The 14,691-nt window shown below is 60.6% G+C and overlaps 6 protein-coding genes across 6 annotated transcripts; 3 read left to right on the top strand and 3 right to left on the bottom strand.

The window, feature by feature from the left end:
* Positions 1-1,214: 1,214 nt before the first annotated feature.
* On the top strand, positions 1,215-3,402 carry TRAVEDRAFT_54963 (glucoamylase; the record flags this gene model as incomplete). Its single annotated transcript, XM_008034141.1, has 8 exons — positions 1,215-1,393; positions 1,457-1,733; positions 1,792-1,936; positions 1,998-2,157; positions 2,222-2,497; positions 2,557-3,046; positions 3,105-3,200; positions 3,257-3,402. Exons 1-8 carry the CDS (start codon positions 1,235-1,237, stop codon positions 3,400-3,402), a joined length of 1,749 nt encoding a protein of 582 aa, XP_008032332.1. The 5' UTR covers positions 1,215-1,234.
* A 1,598-nt stretch (positions 3,403-5,000) lies between these two features.
* On the top strand, positions 5,001-5,968 carry TRAVEDRAFT_25244 (uncharacterized protein). The gene is made up of 3 exons (XM_008033591.1): positions 5,001-5,698; positions 5,750-5,766; positions 5,830-5,968. Exons 1-3 carry the CDS (start codon positions 5,029-5,031, stop codon positions 5,857-5,859), a joined length of 717 nt encoding a protein of 238 aa, XP_008031782.1. The 5' UTR covers positions 5,001-5,028; the 3' UTR covers positions 5,860-5,968.
* Positions 5,969-6,128: 160 nt separating this feature from the next.
* TRAVEDRAFT_67804 (adenosine kinase) lies at positions 6,129-7,611 on the bottom strand. Its single transcript, XM_008034361.1, has 4 exons — positions 7,425-7,611; positions 7,294-7,372; positions 6,896-7,237; positions 6,129-6,832 (listed from the first exon to the last, which is right to left on the bottom strand). The coding sequence occupies exons 1-4, from the start codon at positions 7,562-7,564 to the stop codon at positions 6,353-6,355; spliced, it is 1,041 nt and encodes a 346-aa protein (XP_008032552.1). The 5' UTR covers positions 7,565-7,611; the 3' UTR covers positions 6,129-6,352.
* Positions 7,612-7,821: 210 nt separating this feature from the next.
* Positions 7,822-10,772, bottom strand: TRAVEDRAFT_61708 (ATP dependent DNA ligase; the record flags this gene model as incomplete). The annotated part of the gene is made up of 3 exons (XM_008034249.1): positions 7,822-7,995; positions 8,053-9,620; positions 9,759-10,772. The coding sequence occupies 2 exons, from the start codon at positions 10,770-10,772 to the stop codon at positions 8,145-8,147; spliced, it is 2,490 nt and encodes an 829-aa protein (XP_008032440.1). The 3' UTR covers positions 7,822-7,995; positions 8,053-8,144.
* A 570-nt stretch (positions 10,773-11,342) lies between these two features.
* Positions 11,343-12,131, bottom strand: TRAVEDRAFT_109915 (uncharacterized protein; the record flags this gene model as incomplete). The annotated part of the gene is made up of 4 exons (XM_008034360.1): positions 11,343-11,663; positions 11,732-11,844; positions 11,918-12,050; positions 12,105-12,131. The coding sequence occupies 4 exons, from the start codon at positions 12,129-12,131 to the stop codon at positions 11,343-11,345; spliced, it is 594 nt and encodes a 197-aa protein (XP_008032551.1).
* A 365-nt stretch (positions 12,132-12,496) lies between these two features.
* TRAVEDRAFT_138083 (uncharacterized protein) lies at positions 12,497-14,680 on the top strand (the record flags this gene model as incomplete). Its single annotated transcript, XM_008034359.1, has 7 exons — positions 12,497-12,814; positions 12,864-13,043; positions 13,100-13,137; positions 13,187-13,280; positions 13,332-13,510; positions 13,561-14,150; positions 14,216-14,680. The coding sequence occupies 7 exons, from the start codon at positions 12,497-12,499 to the stop codon at positions 14,548-14,550; spliced, it is 1,734 nt and encodes a 577-aa protein (XP_008032550.1). The 3' UTR covers positions 14,551-14,680.
* Positions 14,681-14,691: the final 11 nt, after the last annotated feature.

Raw genomic sequence — 14,691 nt, 5'->3', positions numbered from 1 at the left:
ATAAGCGTCGGACAAAGTGTATTATATAGCCCCATGTAATGCGCACACAATACAAAAAGAACGATGTCAATCGGGGCAGGGGGAGAGGAGCTATGGCCCGTCGGGGGAGGGGCATCCTGGTACCCGAGGTACTACTTACCGGATTGGGATGGGGCGGGCGGGAGAGCGCCCGGGGCGCGGGGCGTCGGCGCCGTCAGCAACGACGTCACGCGGGGTCCGGACAACGCGAGAAGCAGCGTTGCCGACGCCATCAACGGCGGGCGCTGATGCGATACTCAACGCCCGGCATTCTCGGACAGCGATCAGGTTGTTATCGGTAGATTGATTGGTGTTTATCTATAGTGATCTCTCTCACATCTTATCTATATCAGTAGTCGCCCTTAGGGCCTAAGGGAAAGTGCTGAATGCTGGGTTTTTCGCTGGTTCAATGGGAGATAACTTGAGCTAGCTAGTTAGCTACGAGCAGGCGGTCGGTAGACTTAGCTAATTAGCGTGGGTAATGGGGACGCTCGGGTGGCGGGAGAGAGAGCGGTACCGCCGGTGGCCCCACGGGGCACATGTGTTTCTGTGCTTCTCCCCCGCGGTGGCGGGGGCGGCACAGACTAAGTACGATCAGACGGCAACGCCTCTCATCAGATCACTGGGTGCCCTACGAATCTCTGACGACACTCCGCACTATTCCCTCAACGCTACCCCGACGTCCGACCCCGACCCAGAGCGGCTCCGGATTGGCCTGCAGCCCGCCCGCTGGTCGTTTTTGCTCCTCTCGAGCCGTCGTTAGACGGCCCACACGTCCGCGCGATCGCACAGAGGTACCGGGAAAACTACACGACCCGGGAGCGCTCACCCCAGGCGTAACCGGCGACGCGCCGCTCCCTACACAAGGCAGCGTGCAACGCGCAGCCAATGTCTCTGACCTCCGTTCTCAAATTGGTCGTTTTACTCTTCATCTTTTGGCCGCCTCGCCCAACCAGGCAACCATGCGCGCCCGCCGGACGCAATCCCACGGCCAGCCTTCCATATGCAACATGTCCGCCTGACCGCGCGGGCCCGGCGCATCATCTGCGACCAACTTCGTTTCGTCATCACAGCTACTGCAGACATTCGCTCGGTAGCAGTGACGGCGAGTGGTATAAATATTGCGGAGGGCGTGCCCTGGTCCTGCAGCGTCTCGTTTGACGTCCTTGGCCTCCGTCTCCCCTCTTCACCCACCCCGGTTTGACCACAGGGCGCCATGCGTTTCACCCTCTTCGCCACCCTCGTCGGCCTCGCGGTCGGTGCGTTTGCGCAGTCCAGTGCTGCAGACGCGTACGTCGCCTCCGAGTCCCCCATCGCCAAGGCCGGAGTGCTCGCCAACATTGGTCCCAGCGGCTCCAAGTCGCAGGGCGCCAAGGCAAGTGTTTCGAGTTCCATGCATCCGTCTGCGAAGCCGCTAACATTCGAGGCTCTCTCACAGGCCGGCATCGTCGTCGCTAGCCCCAGCACGTCGAACCCGAACTACCTCTTCACGTGGACCCGTGACACATCCCTCGTCTTCAAGGCACTCATCGACCAGTTCACTTCTGGCGAGGACACCACCCTGCGCGGGCTGATTGACAGCTTCACGAGCTCGCAGGCTATCCTCCAGCAGGTCTCGAACCCGAGCGGGACCGTTAGCACCGGCGGCCTCGGCGAGCCCAAGTTCAACATTGACGAGACCGCGTTCACCGACGCTTGGGGCCGTCCTCAGCGTGGTAAGTATACCGGCCGTCTAAATATCTTGAAACATAAGCTGATATAAGTATCATGCAGATGGACCTGCCCTCCGGTCTACCGCCATCATCTCCTACGCCAACTGGCTCCTGGACAACAGCAACACGACCTACGTGACTCAGACCCTCTGGCCTATCATCAAGCTCGACCTCGACTACGTCGCCAACAACTGGAACCAATCTACGTGCGTTTTTATCTATCTGACGTTAGGGAGCATCACCCAAGCTTACACTTATTCTTCATAGCTTCGATCTCTGGGAGGAGGTTAACTCCTCGTCGTTCTTCACCACCGCCGTCCAGCACCGCGCGCTCCGCGAGGGTGCGACGTTCGCTACTCGCATCGGTCAGACCTCAGTTGTGGCCGGCTACACCACGCAGGCGGACAACCTTCTCTGCTTCCTCCAGGTCAGCCGCCGCCATTTGTTTTTGTGCATTCGCGCAACATTCTAATATTGTCACCGTCCTCTAGTCGTACTGGAACCCCAGCGCCGGTTACATCACTGCCAACACTGGTGGAGGCCGCTCCGGCAAGGACGCCAACACCGTTCTCACGTCCATCCACACCTTCGACCCCGCTGCGGGATGCGACGCCGCGACCTTCCAACCCTGCTCGGACAAGGCGCTCTCCAACCTGAAGGTCTACGTCGACTCGTTCCGTTCGATCTACACTATCAACTCGGGCATTGCTGCCAACGCTGCCGTTGCCACCGGCCGCTACCCCGAGGACAGTTACCAGGGCGGTAACGTACGTACGACTTCCTCAACTTCCTTCGCACTGCGCTGACTTCTCCGTGTCCCCTTTAGCCCTGGTACCTCACCACCCTCTCCGTCGCCGAGCAGCTCTACGACGCGCTCATCGTCTGGGACACGCTCGGCAGCATCAACGTCACGGCCACATCGCTACCCTTCTTCCAGCAGTTCTCGTCGGGCATCGCCGCCGGCACCTTCCCCTCGACCTCGGCGACGTACACGACGCTCACGACCGCCATCAAGACCTTCGCTGACGGCTTCGTCGCGGTGAACGCCCAGTACACGCCCTCGAACGGCGGCCTCGCCGAGCAGTACAGCCGCAGCACCGGCGCGCCCGTCTCCGCCGTCGACCTCACCTGGAGCTACGCCGCCACCCTCACTGCGTTCCACGCGCGTGCGGGCAAGACCTACGCCGGCTGGGGCGCCGCGGGCTTCACCGTCCCCGCCGTCTGCTCGACGAGCGGTAGCGGTACCGGCAGCGGTGGCAGCGGCGGTGCGACCGTTGCGGTTACCTTCAATGTGCAGGCCACCACAGTCTTTGGCGGTGAGTTTACCATGGATTGGTAGTATTCTGAAAAAGGTGCTGACGACGAGCCCCGCAGAGAACATCTACCTCACTGGCTCCGTTGACGCACTCCAGAACTGGTCGCCCGACAACGCGCTCCTCCTCTCTTCCGCAAACTACCCCGTCTGGAGCAGTACGTGCTTTTCAACTGTCCACGCGATTCAAGTCTAACGTCTTCTATTTGCGCAGTCACTGTGAACTTGCCTGCGAGCTCCGCGATCGAGTACAAGTACATCCGCAAGAACAACGGCGCGGTCACTTGGGAGTCGGACCCGAACAACTCCATCACCACGCCCGCAAGTGGCTCCGCCACCGAGACCGACACCTGGCGGTAAGCTGCTGGGGCACGCCCGGCAAGGTCTCGGGGCCTCTGAGGTGATGTTGTAGGACGTTGTGTGTCCCCCAGAGCGCACGGATCTTGGGTGGAGAAAAGTGAATCATCGGGATCGGATCCCGTGTTATACTACTAAAAGCTGCTTTGCCATATGTGATATACCCTCTGTACCAAATCACCAGTCGGCTATGTTTGTTCCCTGCTGTTTATGAGAGATGGCGAACTCGAAACTGCGCGTGCCAACACTGAATCCGCTCGAAGGTGCAGCCGGGCAGTCGGACCGAGATAAAATGTGACGATGAAGTTTGTCACGGTGGCTGAAATCGGAGGACGGCGGGGAGTAAGCGCCCATGCAACTTGCTCAGACTCCGCCAGCTCGTCAGCCACCCGCCAGCCACCGCCAGCCACACTTCAGCCACAGGCCTTCCTCCACCCCTCCAGACGTCCCTCCGCCAACGGATCGTCGACGCGAGGTGCAGGCGGGATTGTAAAACATACAGGCGTGTTGTACAGCGTGTAACATGGTCAGACAGACAGGAAAACAGTCGGTGAGCACCGGCCGGGCTGCCCGATCGGCCACATTATCGCTTCAGCCACTTTTGCCACAGCCGGATTCGCGTTCGCTGTGGCTGGCGTGGGACCCGCAGCATTCACTCACCACCGCGCCCCTGGGGCTTCTAGGCCGAGGACAAGAAAGACGGCAAGAAAAAGTCGAGCGGCGGCGGCGCGAAGAAGAAACCGGAGACCGGCTCTTGGCCGTGTAAGATCGACGGCTGCAAGAAGGTCTTCGCGCGCGAGGCAGACCTCAAGAGGCACCAGCGGACCACCAAGACACACTCTATACCAGGCTTGTATGTCTTTTTCTCACTTGACTTGAGCATATGGCCAACTCATGCCAGGCGTGGTGCATCCAGCCAGTGTCCTCAGTGCGATGCGACTTTCACTAGAGTGCGTATTCCCCGCTTCGCTTCCGCTCCATTGCAGTGGCTCCGTGGCTCACATGCTTTGCTGTGCTCAGACCGATGCGCTACGGCGACACCAGAAGTCGCGCCATAACGGTGTAGTCATTGAGCCATCAGAGGAGAAGGGCAAACACTCCGGCGATGGCGCGTCTTCCGGTTCGAGATCCCCCAGCCCGGGCGGCTCCCCTTCGCGAAGTCACGGCGAAGGAAGCACTAATGGATCTCCACCCGCCACTCAAACAAGCAACGCATCGAGCGGGCCATCAAGTTACTACCGACCCCACACCATGCAAGGTACGTGCGCTGCCCCCCTACTCAGGCAACGCCGAACTAAAATGGCATCTGTAGATGGCGGCGGATATTATGCAGGTTACCCTCCGCCTCCACGCCCGCAACCTCCAGGCATGATGATGGACCCGCACTACCCGCCCTCGCCCATCGGACTTCCTACTTCAGCCACGCGCTCGCACCCCGCGAACTGGCAACCCCCACCAATTCCCGCTCCTTCATGGGGGCCTAACGATCACGCCATGCCCCCGCCGCCCGCTATGTACATGCCCTCCTACTACCCGTCCCCATACTACCGGCACCCCGGGATGCCTCTGCCCCACCCGGGCCACTTCCCTCCACAGATCAACCCAGACCTGCTCTCCCAGTCCGACCACATGAATGGGGTCGCCCCGCCTGAGTCTGCGCTGCGCGACACAAGCCCCGACAAACCCGAGAGCTCGAGCCATGGGCGGCACTCTGCCGATATGTCCTCGCCGTCTTCCGCCGATCCGCGCAACAGCGAGTCTATGCGGAGCACGCAGATGCAGCCACAGCAACAAGTGCAGGACGGCGGGGCACAGAACGGTGTCGCGGACGGCCCGGACGCGTCTGCGTTCGCGGCTCTGCAGGCCGTGCTCGCGTTCCAGAAGGAGCAGGAGATGCGGGAGCAGGCCAGTCGGCGGGGGTCAGCCGTGTCCGATGGCTCTACGCAAGCTCCGCCCTCTGAACCGCAATCCGCCACTACTTTCGAGGGGGCGAATGACACCGAAATTGCAGGTCCCAGCAGGAGCCATTCCGCAGCCGCGGAGCCGCCCGAGAGCGGATCGCAGCTTGAACAAGCTCGCGGCGGCGACAGTATCCCCGAGGCTGGCGCTACGCCTATGACAGTCGATGGAATACAGCCAAGTCCAAACGGAGAGCCCAATGGAACGACCGATGGCGACGTCCATGTCGACGCGCAGTCCTCAGAGACGGCTGTGCAGGTCAAGCAAGCCGACGCCGGCGCGCCACCTGCGCCGATGGAACAGCTCCTGACTGAGGACGGGATGCCAATGCTGAACCCTGGTGAGTATCTCTCAGCCCATCGTGTGCATGCGTGACTGACGGCATGTTCAGCAGAGCTCCTGACACAGGTATGGGCGAATACAGCTGGTTAAGCGTAAGTTCTGACCGTGTGTGTACATGCGCATTGCAAGGAGTCGCTCGCGTCCCCCCCGGCATCGTGACCTTTCACAAACTATGGAATCCGGGGAGCGGTCGGGCGGAAGTGGGCTGGGACGGGGTTAATATCGTTATATCTGCCTATGTTATAACGTCACTTTAAGTTGTAATTTTTGCGCTTCCATCAACAGTGCGTCGTCTTGTGTGCTTTCTTCCAGCAAATGTTCGGGGCTGGACCAACGGGACCTATCGTCCTATAGTAAAGATGCCCTCAAAGAGCACACGGTGTGCAGAACATGCACACGATGATGAACCAAAATCGAACCAACAAGGAGAATTCATTGGTATTGTCGCAGCAAGCGATTGACTACTACAGATATGACGATGGTTGACTCGTAATCTACAATGTGGGAAGCTCCTAGGACGCTACATCGGGGGAATCGTGGAAGCATACGCTGTTGAGAGCGAGGGAGCCGGAATAAGTTACGGATGGGGAATCAGCAGGTGTCGTGACGTGCGGGGATGGGGGTGGGTGTTCGCGTTCGAGTCGTCCACTCCTCAGAAGATCGGGACCTTGGGCCACTTGTACTGCGGGCCGACCTGCTGCACACACATCGCACCGAGCTTGTGGCCCGCCTCGACGGCCTCGTCGACGCCCTTCCCGAGCACGATCCCGCCGAGGAAGCCGCCCGCGAACGCGTCGCCCGCGCCGTTCGTGTCCACGATCTCCGCGTCCTGCAGCGGCGTGACCGGGAACACCTTCGGCGCGTCCGGCTCCGCGGACGTCACGACCGTCGTCGACTTCGGGCCGTGCGTGATGATCACCGTGCGCGGGCGCGAGGCGTTCGACTTGGGCTGCGTCGCGATCGCGCGCGCGACGGCCGCGAGGTCCTCCTTGTCGGGGAGACCAGTTGCGCTCGCCCATGCCTCGGCTTCGGCCTCGTTTCCGATGATGATGTCGCAGTAGGGCAGGATCTGCTGCAGCTGCACGGCGAAGAACTGCGGGATGAAGGGTGCGGACAGGTTCAGGACGAAGATCTGGAGGAAGTCACCAGCAAGTCAGCAAACCGCAGCGTCCGAATGGCGTAAGTAAATGAGTACCTTCCCGGCCTCCGATGCCTTCTTGGCGATCTCGAGCGCGGACTCGGTGCCGTGCGTCAGGAAGTAGCCCTCGACGTAGTACACCTTTGCGGCGTCAACGAGGGGAGCAACCTCGGGCGAAGAGAGGTGCTCCTTCTCGAACTTCTCCGCGGCAGCTAGGGTAGTCACGAGCGAGCGGTCATGGCCAGAGATGATGACCGCGCAGGCGCCGGTCTTCTCGCCCTTTTTGACGAGGTAGACCTCGTCAAGGCCTTCGCGCTTGTTCGCAGCCTTGAGCTGCTCCGCCAGATCATCGTCGCCGACACAGCCGGTGTACACAACGGAGTGCGCGGGGAGGACGTACTACAAAAGAATAAGTCAGCGATTGAAAAGGAACACCGTACTCGCGGGGGACATACCGCAGCGCCACGGGCCGCGTTCTGTGCAGCACCACCGGCGACGTAGGTGACCTTGTAGTTGTCTACAAGCTCGCGGTAGCTGCGCGCACCACGTCAGTCCGCGTGGTAGTGTGGGATAGATAGCGACGTACATGGGCGCGTGCTTTTCCTCAGCCAGGATGGCATCGTTCGACTTGAGGCCGTACTTGGCGAGGAGTGCCTCGCCGTTGGTGACCTGCATGTCGAGCAGGGGGTTGCCCAGGCAAAAGAGCTGGTAGGATGGCTGCGACATGGTGTTGAGAGAGTCGTGGAGGTTCGTGAAGGCGAGAGGGAGAGAGTGGATTTTTGGCTCCTGGGTGGACTTGATTATAATCGAGCGATCGGTGGGAGAACCCTCTCCTCGGCATCGGCTATCTTGTGTAGATTAGATAGGCGCTCAATGAACACTTCCACTGAATTGGCCACTGCGACCGTCTGTCGAAGACTTCCAAGCTTTCATTCTTTCTGAGAGTAAATGCCGCCGGAAAATGAAGATATATGTTCGCAGATGGTTTATCCAGCAGAGCTATGTGGATGCGAATATAATAGCTAGCTTAGTCTAGATAACCGGCCCATGACCCCTTCCCAAGCTCGCATCGACATGCCACGGTCGGTGTGGCCGTCAAACAGGTTCTTCCCACTCGCGGTGACCATGGCATGGTAGGAGGTGGGTGAACAGGAACTCTGGTAATTATGCCTGGTAAGCATGGGATTTCGCAACATCGAGGATGATAAACGCACCTCAGCCTGCAGTATATTCCTGTAATATCAGTAGCCACGTGTGGCGCGGTATTCCTCGGGTGCTCATACAGACGAAGTTGCAGAGCCGTGGGTCAACTTGCGTCCTCAACTTGAAGGACGTTCATCCGGAGAGGCCCCTTGGACCAGTGTTCGTTCCCAGCGATGAAGTCCGCTCGCACGACCTTGCCTCGTGAGACCACCTCGCCATTCCTCTCGACCTTGACATACACCCCTTCCACAGGCCCGTCATAGTACAGCGAAGGCCTCTGCACGAACTCGCGAAGCTCGTCCTCGCCGAGCATCCTGCCTTCGTGCACGACCGGCGCCAAGCAGATGTCCGTGTCTGCCAGAAGCGCCTCCAGTATCCGTCGACTCGCCCACCTCCCGGTGCTCCGGTCATAGAGGTCGAATGCAAGGAACCAGTCCGGGAGGCAGCTATACGGGATGGAGTGCGTCGCCACGAGCCACTCCCCGTATAACACATACCGCTGCGCGAAGAGCGGGTCGCGGTCGAGGACCACCATCAGCCCCGCGCGGTGCCGCTCAATCCACAGCCCGAGCTTCTTGAACTGCTCGTGCGAGGCCGGGTTGATGTAGTGTGAGCGGTTTTGCACGAAGATGTGCGTGCGTTCCGCAGAGAGCGAGAAACCCATGTTCGCCCCGTCGACCTTTTCGGTGATCACGACGTGCCCGTCGCCGGGGACCGGGATCGCGTCGAGCACGACATCGTCGCTCGTTGCGGAGCCGAGGTCGATTAGGTGGGGTGTGCGGGGGAACTTGAGCAACCCTATCGGAGGGGACAGCCGGGATACCAACTCCTCGGCCGCGGCGAAGGACCGTATAGCCACAACAGCCTTAAAGCCTTCCTCAAGCGCAGGCTTGACGAACATGCCGTGCATCTGGTCCATCGCATTGCGCACCCGGTTTCCTGGAGGGAGCGTCGGGTGCCCCGCCCGGTTCTGCGCCCGCGACACACACAGCGCCCGCTCGTAGTCGAACCACACGCACACGGGCGCCGTCGCCCAGTGCGCCGCGAGCGCGAGCCACTCCTTGCGTCTGTCGCGCGCGACGTTGCACAGATCGAGCAGCACGCGCGCCCCAGTGCGCGCGTTCCCGAGCGCGGTCTCGCACGCGCTACGGCTGCCCGCGTCGTCCTGCGAGACATACGTCCACCGGCGCGGGTCGCGCGCCATCAGCATACGCGCGAACGTCGACTTGCCCGCGCCCGGCAGCCCGACCAGGATGAACAGGTCCGCGTCCCCAGGCAAGGCGCCCTCGATCTCGAGCGGGCACGGCGCAGGCTCGGACACGAGCTCGGGCAGGATGACGCGGCGTTTCCAGAGCGCGCTGCAGTACCGCGCGACGAAGTCCTCTTGCTGCTGCGTCTCGATGCTCCCCGGGCGGAGTGCGCGCAGGGCGGCGATGGCTGCGCCTGCGGACATGGCGGGCTCGGTGCGGGAGGCGTCGGGCCGCGCGAACCCGTATGCGACGAGGTAGCACGCTGCGACGGTGCCTGCGCGCCCTTTGCCGCCGCCGCAGTGGATGAGCATGGGCGTGTTGCGCGAGTCCTCGAGTAGGCGGAGGATGAGGTCGACTTACTCGATCGTGGGGGGCATGTAGTTGGGGATGGGGAGGAAGGTGTTGCGGATCCGTTTTCCTGCGAACCAGGATGCAGGGAGGGGCGTCTCTTCCGTGAGTGTGAGTACGTTGCAGATCCCAAAAGTGGGCGAGGCGAGGGCGTCGATGTCGGCTTCGTCGCGAGGGGTTGACATGAGGGCGAGGTAGAACGGGACGAGCCACCTGAAGAAGCGCGGGATGCGCAAGAACTCGGTGCGGTGGCGTGTGCGACTGTGACCAGTGATGCACATCGGCTCTCGAGAGGATATACACAGTGACGGAGGGTCTGCCAGCGTCCGATGGCTGAGCTCATCGCGAAGCTCATTGGACCATGGTACCAGCAGAGGGCGAGAAAGCTTTTCGTTAACCCGCTCGCGCTCTGCATCGGTGAAAACAGCGCCCCATTCGGTATACTGAGCGCACTCCTCCAGTCTCTTCAGGCAATATTCGCGCACCCGCGAGTCAGAGCATCGCTGGAACGCGCACGCATACGCGAGCATCGCGAGCTTATGCTGGTCTTCCTTGGACGCCGCGTCCGCCAGCCTGAGGAAGCCACGCTCCGAGGAGGGCGCCGCCTTGCATAGGCTGGCTGCGGTGCTGCGCGCACGGTCGTACCGGCCTTCCAGGTGAAATGTAAACGCGAGGTGGTCGAGGAACTCGGGATCGTCAGGACAGAAGTCGGGTAAGTAGTTCGCAGGCAGGACGGCGTCGAACCCCTTGTCGATCGTGTGGTCGTCCCGGACAGAAATGGTGATGTGGAAGTGTTTTGTTCCGAGGCCGACACGGCTCCGCAGAACCTGCCCAGCAGGCCACACGACTGCAACGAAGAAAGCACCAGACTTCACGTTGCCGCCGATACCGACAAAGTGCAGGTGCCGGGTGTCGACGGAATCGAGTGGAGGTAGTGCGGGTTTGACGGATGCATCTCGTAGCTCGTCCTTGGTGAGGACTGTGATGTGGAAAGAGGATGAAGCCGGGTCACAGAGCAGCGTTGCGTATTGTGCGTATGTGGTCTTCTCGAAGCCGGAGATCGCAGCGCGGGCGACTGCGTCCACGCGTGGGCCAACCAGCGCGAGACATCCGCTATGCCATGCAAGCGACATTGCGAGAACGTGGTCCTGGTGGTGGAGAGGTAGTAAGGAGATCCGCGGAGACGTGAATATTTACCGTCATATAGCTATGCTAGCGTGACTCGGCTGGCGGTCCCGCGGAGGTCCCTGGCCGATTGGTAGCAAGCTGTCCGTACGTACACAGCGTGGACAGCATTCTCCAAAATATGATAAGCTCACTACCTGCGCCCCAAGCAAGTTGCTGAGGATAGAGAAACAAGCACATACCTGAATGGTCGAGAAGGTCAAATAGCGTGGAAAAAATACCAGCCCGTACTGGTTGGCTTGAACGGTTACCAAGATCCCGCTCAGTCGCTGTTACGAGGGGCTGTGAAACGCTACCTGATTGATGCACACGACCAACATTCTGTGGGGAGAAGCCCAGGGAGTGAGTGAAGTAAGTCGTAGGGGGCATTGCACTCACCGCGCACACGAACAGGCCTCGCTGAAGGGTTCATGGGAAAAGATAGATGTTATACACTGAAGACATGCGGTATGGTACAATGGAATCCAATGAAATAAAGTCCGTGGCAGCGTCTGGCCATCCAATGGCGAACGCGATACCTAAGCACTATGTGAGGGTGGCAGGCAGATGCCTTGGCCGGGTCGCAGCTTTTCGCAATTCAGACCTTGGTTGACATCGAGAATGTCTTGCACGGTGCACCCTCTGGTTTGTGAGAGGGCCCAACAGGTATCCCCGCGGGAGACGTGGTAGGGCTCGTTGCTGCCGGGGCAGTGGAGAGTTTCGGGAGGGCTAGCCGGCGTAGAAGAATGGACCAAACGGAAGACGAGTAGGAGAACGGCAGCGACAATGAGGAAGAAAGGAAGGATAACCCGGTACGCGCTGTCCTTGCGGCTCGTGTGACGAGGGTACGTCCAGCCATTCTGACAGCGTGGATATACTGTGTCAATGAAGGCGCGCTGAGTAAGGGCTATAGCAGACATACCGGTACCGCATCTGAAGCGAGCGGTGCATAACCGTCGGAGCGGGTGGACGGAACACCAATCTCCGCTTCTTCATCATCGTCTTGCGCATGATCGTCGACAGCGACTGGAGCATTCCCGACTACGAGCAGACGGCATGGCCTGAGCAGTGCTTCTACGCGAGGGCAGCATGGCGGTCGTCGCTCTGGACGCACCTCGTCTCATCTCTCCAAACTCTGCACCCTGGGGGCCCTCCCATAGCGCTCCGTCCTGATCCCGGAACTGGTACCTGCCCGTGTCCGAGTCGTATCCGACCCGTTTCATGCCCTCGGGCAGGCGGTAGGAGTCCTGTCAACCCAATAAGCTAAAACAGCGCAAACGAGGCTGGCCGGGCCTGCGCACCTCATCATATTGCGTCCAGCGGCCCATAAGCACGGAGATTGTGGTGGTTGTGAAGCAAGAAGCGATGGGGGAGTGTCGGGGCGCCTGTGGGAGCCTAGCACTGCGCCGGCACGGCCGACTCGGGTCGAGGTCCACAGCGGCATCGTGAGCGCTGTGCGTTCCGCAGGTCGGGGACGGAGAGGCGAGGGACAAGTCCGCCACGTTGCAGAGACGTCTGTGCCTCGACTCGCTGCTCGATCGAGCACGCAGCTAGACCGGACGTCATCGCGCCCTCACCGCCATCTCCGTCTGCCACACACGCGCCCCATACGTGCCATAAATACCCACTGTCCAAACGATGCTGTCCATCGTATCCGTCTCGCTCCTCACCGTCCTCCTTGTCCCACTCGTCGATGGCCACCGCGACCAACCGCGTCCTCCGCGTCGCACTCCGCGGAGACAGCATCCTCACCCACTCCCGCTTTAACAAAGGCACCGCCTTCACCCACTCCGAGCGCAAGGCCTTCGGCATCACCGGCCATCTGCCCTACCGCGTTAACACCCTCGAAGAGCAATGTGCGCGGGCGTACGACCAGCTCAGTACTCGCGATGAGCCGCTCCGGAAGAACACCTTTATGCAGAGTCTCAAGGACCAGAACTGGGTTCTCTACTACGGACTGCTCAGCAGGCACGTCAAAGAGCTCATCCCGATCATATATACCCCGACCCAGGTACGTGATCGCAATGAGCTGTGTGCACGCATAATTGACGCGTCTTCAGGGCGATGCCATCGCGCACTACTCCCACTTATTCCGCAGGAGTGAGGGTCTCTACCTGTCGTTCCCCGAACAGGATGCCATGGAGGAAGAGTTCCTGGAGTACACGAACGGACGCGACATTCAGCTCTTCGTGATCACAGACTCGGAAGCAATTCTCGGCATCGGTGACCAAGGAGTCGGCGTGCGTATATTGCACGCGTATTTTGGCGACCGGCAACTGAAAGTGTGCACATATAGGGAATCGGTATTGCAACCGCAAAGTCCGCGATATACACGTACGTCCCTTGTCTCACTGGTTCGTACTGTTTATTGAGGATGAAGCAGACTGCTTGGGGGAATGGACCCATCGAAAACTGTGCCCGTGGTGCTCGATGTCGGAACAGACAACCAGGAGCTCCTGCATGACAACCTCTATGTTGTATGTACCCTTTGCCCGTTCCGCATGAATTCGGTACTGAATCGTGATCAGGGTTGGTCAAATAGTCGCGTACGAGGAAAGGCCTACGACCGATTCGTGGATCGGTTCATGCAGCTGGTGCAAAAGCACTACCCCCACAGTCTCGTGCATTTCGAAGACTTCGGGGTCGGGAATGCGCAACGTCTATTAGACCACTACCGTAGTAAACACTCAGTCTTCAACGACGATGTGTACGTCCATCTATATACCTTCACGAAGTCCTCGTGCTCATCACCCACAGTCAAGGAACCGGGGCGGTCACCCTGGCGGCTATGATGGCTGCATGTGGCGTTACCAAAACCAAGCTCTCCGAGCAGCGCTACCTCGTCTACGGCGCCGGCACCGCCGGGCTCGGGATCACCAAGCAGCTGCGGGACGGCATCATGTCTATCGACCGCCTCTCCCGCGAAGAGGCCAACAAGCGCTTCTTCCTGCTCGACCGCTACGGACTCGTCAAGGAGTCGCTCGGGCCGAGCCGCATCCGCGACTCCCTGCGCGAGTACGTGCGCCCCGACGCGGAGTGGGCGGACGTGCAGCCAAACGACAAGGGCGAGATCGGGCTGCTCGAGGTCGTGAAGCACGTGAAGCCGACCGCGCTCATCGGCTGCTCGACGCACGCGGGCGCGTTCACGGAGGACGTCGTGCGCGAGATGGCGCGCGGCGTCGAGCGCCCGATCATCTTCCCGCTCTCGAATCCCAGCAGGCTCGTCGAGGTCGAGCCGCGCCTCGCGAACGAGTGGACGGACGGGCGCGCGCTCATGGCGTCCGGCAGTCCGTTCCCCCCGTGCAAGATGCCGAACGGGCGGGACTACCCCATCGCGGAGTGCAACAGTGCGTACACCCCTCTCCATTCCACGCGAGTTCCGTCGCGCAGCTGCTGATATGATGCCCTACAGACGCGTTGATATACCCTGGGCTTGGGTATGGGGCGATGGTCACGCAGGCGCGGCGGCTCTCGGACACGATGATCATCGCGGGCGCGCGGCGGCTCGCGTCGCTCTCGCCCGCGCTCTCGGACCCGGACAACGCGCTGCTCCCGGACTTCTCGGACGCGCGCCAGGTGAACACGGAGGTCGCGGTCGCGGTCGCCGAGCAGGCGATCGCGGAGGGCAGCGCCGGCGTCGACTGGGACCGCGAGGAGGTGCGCGACCGCATCGCGGAGCGCCAGTGGATCCCCGAGTACGCGGACTTCATATACGACCCTGTAAATGGCGAGGGCCGTGTGCACTAGGGCGTGCTAGATGGCTGAGGCGTAGACTTAGACTAGACTTTGCGCGGTAGCGTTGTCGTAGAGTTTCCTTCTTGTTTTTATGTGTTTAGAAGTACCTTAGGATCGGACTTTATGCTATCGACGCTGTCCCTGTCTCGTGTA

Source organism: Trametes versicolor (assembly GCF_000271585.1).
Source record: "Trametes versicolor FP-101664 SS1 unplaced genomic scaffold TRAVEscaffold_1, whole genome shotgun sequence".
NCBI classification, from domain to species: domain Eukaryota; kingdom Fungi; phylum Basidiomycota; class Agaricomycetes; order Polyporales; family Polyporaceae; genus Trametes; species Trametes versicolor.
This window is presented reverse-complemented; position numbering and strand designations above follow the sequence as displayed.